Source organism: Mandrillus leucophaeus, unplaced genomic scaffold (assembly GCF_000951045.1).
Source record: "Mandrillus leucophaeus isolate KB7577 unplaced genomic scaffold, Mleu.le_1.0 Scaffold59, whole genome shotgun sequence".
In the NCBI taxonomy this organism is placed as follows: domain Eukaryota; kingdom Metazoa; phylum Chordata; class Mammalia; order Primates; family Cercopithecidae; genus Mandrillus; species Mandrillus leucophaeus.
Genome location: NW_012106363.1, coordinates 5,911,773 through 5,918,264, shown reverse-complemented (window position 1 = coordinate 5,918,264; position 6,492 = coordinate 5,911,773). Strand labels below are relative to the sequence as shown.

Below are 6,492 nucleotides of genomic sequence, written 5' to 3'. Positions count from 1 at the left end.
GAATGGCGTAAACCCAGGAGGCGGAGCTTGCAGTGAGCTGAGATCTGGCCACTGCACTCCAGCCTGGGCGACAGAGCGAGACTCCGTCTCAAACAAACAAACAAAAAAAAAAGTAAGAGATCATGTGGCTTCATGAGAGTACACTCTCACTTTGTAGGCATTAGCCTACCTAAGATGTCAGAACTATGAAGAGATGGCTGCTAATATCTGGGAAGAAGCAAAACAAAACTACTTTGACAGTAGTTTGAATTGTGGGCCAGTAAAAATTCTTACTTCTATCCTTACCTCTTCTTTCTTCTTCTTTGGTTTGCTCTCCTCTCCCTTATCTTCAGAATCAGAATCAGCTTTGCGCTTGCCTCCCTCTGATTTATCTGTCTCATGTGCTGTTTTCTGTGACTGCAGAAACTCAGCAATGAGGTCGGGGCAATCCAGGTTTTCTTCTGGCTCCCATGTGTTGTCCTCACTGAAACCAGAGGGCACAGCAAGTCACACTTTCACTCAAAATAAGTATAATCATACTAAGGATAATCGTAAGAGGACAAGAGCTCAGACGTCCATGGAAAAGCTGAAATTTCTTGGGGAATGGGGAGGCTTTTTAGTATAAATAGAAAGCTAAGAAACTGGCTTCCTTCAAAGGCAAATGACTTCTATTTGTCAATTTAAATCGGTCTATAGCCACACACAATATTTCTCAGAAATCACTATGGGCTGGGTACAGTGGCTCACGCCTGTAGTCCCAACACTTTGGGAGGCCCAGGTGGGAGGACTGCTTGAGGCCAGGAGTTAGATAAACCTGGGCAACTAAGTGAGACATGGTGGTGCATGCCTGTGGTACTAGCTACTTAGAAGGCTGAGGTGGGAGGATACCTTGAGCCTGGGAGGTTGAGGCTGCAGCGAGCTATGACTGCACCACTGTACTCCAGCCTGGGTGACACAGCGAGACCTTGTCTCAAAAGAAAGAACTTTAAAAAAGAAGTCATTCTGCTCTGTATTACAAGCAGTAGGCCATGTTCCTAATTAAACAATAAGCCATGAAGGTGGGGACTGAGTCACACAGTTTCCATCACAGCACTGGAGGTCTCATACATCTCTAGACTCCTGATAAACACCTGGTGGCTACATTTACCTGTGTCAGTGAAACTTACTCTGAGAACCCCTTCCACTTTAGGAGGTACTCCACTTTGCCCTTTACCACTCGACGGTCGAGAACTTTTTCCACCACATATTCCTCTTCCTCCTCTTCTAGCACCTCCTCCACTTTCTTCTTGTTTTGTTTTTTCCCCATAGTGCCCGCCAGCTTTCTGGTGTAAAGGGTGACGCTGCTAAAATGATAAATGAAATAAAAAGGGAATTAGGGAGCACTCTTATTGGTTAGATAATATCTGGATGGTAAGAAAACCAGAGACATGACAGGTGATAATATTATATGCTGCTTACAATAAGTGTGAGGCCTATTCTCACATTCGATACACAATAGTTTTCTGATATGTGCAGTCAGAAAGCTCATAAAACAGCCCCAATTAATCTTACAGCGAAACTTTTTTTTGAGAGACGGAGTCTTGCTTTGTTGCACAGGCTGGAGTGCAGTGGCACAATCTCGGCTTACCGCACCCTCTGCCTTCTGGGTTCAAGTGATTCTCCTGCCTCAGCTTCCCAAGCAGCTGGGACTGCTGGCATGTGCCACCAAGCCCAGCTAATTTTTGTATTTGTTTTTTTTTAGTAGAGACGGGACTTCACTACATGTTGGCCAGGCTGGTCTCGAACTCCTGACCTCAGGTGATCCGCCTGCTTCGGCCTCCCAAAGTGTTGGAATTACAGGTGTGAGCCACTGCGCCTGGCCTTCACAGCAAACTTCTTTATTCTTGTGTATCCATTTACAACTTTTATACCCATTCTTTGTAATTTAAAAAGGCTCCCAATACTCCTTTTACCATAAAGCATGGTAGCTAGGGCCACGTGTGCAGGCTCACATCTGCAATCCCAGCATTTTGGAAGGCCGAAGTGGGAGAATTCCTGGAGCCCAGGAGTGTGTGACCAGCCTAGGCAACATAGCAAGACCCCATCTCCACACACACAAAAAATCTGTAAAAGAGCATGGTAGCTAAAATACTGCATTAAACTCAAAGGCCGGGCGCAGCGGCTCACACCTGTAATTCTAGCACTTTGGGAGGCGGAGGTGGGCAGATGGCCTGAGGTCAGGGGTTCAAGACCAGCCTGGCCAACATGGCAAGACCCTGTCCCTACTAAAAATACAAAAATTAGCCAGTCATGAGCCAGGATCGCATGACTGTACTCCAGCCTGGGCAACAGAGTGAGACTCCTGACCTCGTGATTCGCCTGCCTTGGCCTTCCAAAGTGCTGGGATTAGAGGCGTGAATGACCCCGCCCGGCCCTTTTTTTTTTTTCTTTTAAGACGGAGTCTCACGCCAGCCCAGGCTGGAGTGCAGTGGCACAATCTCGGTTCACTGCAACCTCCGCCTCCCGGGTTCAAGTGATTCTCCTGCCTCAGCCTCATGAGTAGCTGGGACTACAGGTGTGAGCCACCATGCCCAGCTAATTTTTGTATTTTTAGTAAAGACAGGGTTTCACCACGTTGGTCAGGCTGCCAGGCTGGTCTTGAACTCCTGACTTCATGATTCGCCCATGGTGGCCTCCCAAAGTGCTGGGATTACAGGCATGAGCCACCAAGCCCCGCCCCGCCCCACCCCCCTTTTTCTGAGACGGAGTCTCACTCCAGCCAGGCTGGAGTGCAGTGGCACAGTCTTGGCTCACTGCAACCTCCGCCACCCGGGTTCAAGTGATTCTTCTGCCTCAGCCTTCTGAGTAGCTGGGACTACAGGTGTGTGCCACCATGCCCAGCTAGTTTTTGTATTTTTAGTAGAGACAGGGTTTCGCCATGTTGCCCAGGCTGGTCTCAAACTCCTGACCTCAAGTGATCCACCTGTCACAGAATCCCAAAGTGCTGGGATTACAGGCATGAGCCACTGTGCCCAGCCGAGTTCTCTTGTTCTTTATGCACTCTTTTCTGAATTGAACTTACAATTCACAAATTTCTTGTTAACTTATTGTATTTAGTTTATTTAACAACTTTTCTTCTTTTTTGAGACAGTGTCTCTATCACCTAGGTTGGAATGCAGTGAAGTAATTATGGCTCACTGCAGCTTTGACCTCCTGGGCTCAAGTGATCCTCCTACCTCAGTCTCCTGAGTAGCTGGAACCACAGGTGTATGCCACCATGCCTGGCTAACTTTTTAAATTTTCAGTAAAGACAAGCTCTCACTATGTTGCCTAGGCTTGTTTCAAACTCCTAGGCTCAAGTGACCCTCTCACCTCAGCCTCAAGTACTGGGATTACAGGCATGAGTCATCACACCTGGCCTCCAATTTATTTCTAAAAACTAAGGAAGAGTCACAAAAATGCCAGAATGACCATGGAATTCTAAACTGGAACCCTGTAATAATCTGGAAAACAAGTGTGGGGAAAACAGAATTGTAGTTATCAAAGATAATAGAATCTGAGTTTACTCCTTTATAAAATACATCATCAAGCTGGGTAACATCTAAGAGTTTTTCCAGTGTTGAAATTTTAGTCCTTCATCTTATAAATCTTACAAATCTATTTAGTCCTTCATCCAAATTTCACTTTTTTGAGGGAGGGGGACAGAGTCTCCCTCTGTCACCCAGGCTGCAGTGTAATGGTGCTATCTCGGCTCACCTACGCCTCTAGGGTTCAAGCGATTCTCATGCCTCAGTCTCCTGAGTAGCTGGGACTACAGGCGCCCACCACCAGGCCCGGTTGATTTTTGTATATTTAGTAGAGATGGGGTTTCAGCATGTTGGCCAGGCTGGTCTCCAACTCCTGACCTCAAATGACCTGCCTGCTTCGGTTTCCCAAAATACTGGAATTAACAGGCATGCGCTACTGGACCCAACTCTGACTTCTCACAGACTTAAAGACTTCAAGATTACCAATTTCTGTCAGTAGATGGCGCTATATCAATGAAACAAAATTGATCAACAAAACTGGCCAAAGAATTACTTGGATGGCAGGTAATCCAAGACAAGGAAGAAAGAGTTACTTCTCTGCTTGAGTTTTCTAAATACTGTAAAACTGGCATGTACAGACAGACTGCGTGTAGAAAGAGTCCATCTACAAGGCCGGGTGTGGTGGTTCACGCCTGTAATCCCAGCACTTTGGGAGACCAAAGCAGGCAGATCACAAGGTCAGGAGTTCGAGACCAGCCTGGCCAACATGGTGAAACCCCATCTCTACTAAAAACATAAAAATTAGCTGGGTGTGGTGGCGGGCGCCTGTAGTCCCAGCTACTCGGGAGGCTGAAGCAGGGGAATTGCTTGAACCTGGGAGGCGGAGGTTGCAGTGAGCCGAGATCGTGCCACTGCACTCTAGCCTGGGCGACCGAGTGAGACTCTGCCAAAAAAAGAAAAAGAAAAAGAAAAAGAGTCCATCTACAGACTACGTGAAATATAATAAGCCTTTCACATGTATCAGGATCATTGTTATGAATCAGCTATATCATCTACAGATGCTTTATAGTCTCAGAAATAAAAGTATATTCCCACATCTGCATCTATGAATAATGCTGACTTAACGTTTGGTAACTAGAAAATTCTAGATACTGTGTGGAATACTAGATATTAAGGAGAATAATAAATGTTCCCTGCCTTCCTGAAGCTTAATGTCTAATAATAAATAATTTAGATACTTCTTCTACCAAAGGTATTCTGAAATCTTGCAGGGTGGCACAGAATTTTTCTGAGGTCCTTTTAGTGTGGCTGAAGACAACACCCACCCCTTGTCCACACAGTTCTGCACTCTGAACACACATCAGTATTAAGAGCTCATATACCAGTCTGAACAACATGCAGAAACCCCCACCTCTACTAAAAATACAAAAAAATTAGCCATGTGTGGTGGCACATGCCTGTAATCCCAGCTACTTGGGAGGCTGAAGCAGGAGAACTGCTTGAACCCCGGAGGCAGAGGTGGCGGTGAGCTGAGATGGCACCACTGCACTCCAGCCTGGGAAACAAGAGTAAAACTCTGCCTCAAAAAAATAATAATAAAATTTAAAAAGAGCTCATATAGCTATCTTTTCAACACTCCTCCTCTCCATTTACTCACTGCTACAGACTCTGCTTTCCTTCTCTACCCAACCCCTTGTTGTCTTTTAGAGAAAGTTCTAGATAAGTCTTCCTTTCCTTCTGTTACTAAACAGACTAACCAGTGGATTGCATGTAATCTTTGGCTAATTCTTGGCTAGCTTTATTGTGCCTATGATTTAGGGGCATGTGCTTCTTCCTGGAGGGAGACGCTTTCAGGTTTTCAGAATTCTGATTGCCCAATGACAAGTGTTATTTTATGAGAAAAGAAAAATCTAACTTTCCTCTTGGATAAATGCAGTGTTTTCTCCCAAGAACACATGCTACTCTTTGCTTGCTTCCTTTCACTGTCAGTTGAAGGGGTGGCAAGATTCACTATCAGTCTTTGGTTATAGCACAGGGAAAAGTAAACTGACAATCACCTTTAGGTACAAGGCTACCACAACACCTTTTCTCAACAGACAGAAAGGAAGGAGTGAGTCATGGACTGTCTAAAATCAGTAACTGGGCCAGGCGCAGTGGCTCATACCTGTGATCCCAATACTTTGGGAGGCTGAGGTGGGTGGACTGCTTGAGCCCAGGTGTTCAAGACAAGCCTGGGCAACATAGCACGATGCTCTCTCTACAAAAAATTGACAAATTAGGCTGGGCGTTGTGACTCACACCTATAATCCCAGCACTTTGGTAGGCTGAGGCGGGCGGATCACCTGAGGTTGGGAGTTCAACACCAGCCTGGCCAACATGGTGAAACTCCATCTCTACTAAAAATACAAAAATTAGCTGGGCTTGGTGGTGCGCACCTGTAATCCCAGCCACTCAGGGAGCTGCGGCAGGAGAATTGCTTGAACCCGGGAGATGGAGGTTGCAGTGAGCTGAGATCATGCCACTGCACTCCAGCCTGGGGGACAGAGTAAAACTCTATCTCAAAAAAAAAAAAAAATTTTTTACGAATTAGTCAGGTGTGGTGGTGTGTGCTTATAATCCTAGCTACTTGGGAGGCTGAGGTGGGAGGACTGCTTGAGCCTAGGAGTTTGAGGTTATAATGAACTATGATAGTGCTACCAGACTCCAGCCTGGGTGACAGAGCGCAATCCTATCTCCAAACAAAACAAAGCACACCGCCCCCCAGCTAAACGCCCCCCAAATTCAATTATTGTCCTCTAATAGCTGATCTCCCAAGTAATTAAAGGCACTCTATCACTATGGCTTCAGAATTCACAGCTATTTGAGGATCTGTATTATTTACATTAATAATTATATTTGTCTGAGGCCGGGCGTGGTGTCTCACACCTGTAATCCTAGCACTTTGGGAGGCCGAAGTGGGCGGATCACGAGGTCAAGAGATCGAGACCATTCTGGCCAACATGGTGAA

At 45.9% G+C, this 6,492-nt stretch overlaps 1 protein-coding gene across 3 annotated transcripts in view; it reads right to left on the bottom strand.

Moving 5' to 3' along the window:
• Window positions 1-6,492, bottom strand: part of CBX1 (chromobox homolog 1) — a 48,930-nt gene that overhangs the window by 10,169 nt on the left and 32,269 nt on the right. For all 3 annotated transcript variants that reach the window (XR_001008135.1, XM_011999348.1, XM_011999347.1), the window contains exons 2-3: window positions 1,146-1,322; window positions 286-463 (exon numbers count right to left, since the gene is read on the bottom strand). Coding sequence is in view for 2 of the 3 variants with exons in the window: in XM_011999348.1 (XP_011854738.1) it covers window positions 286-463; window positions 1,146-1,285 (318 nt within the window). In the remaining variant the exon portion in view is untranslated. The remainder of the gene's footprint in view (window positions 1-285; window positions 464-1,145; window positions 1,323-6,492) is intronic.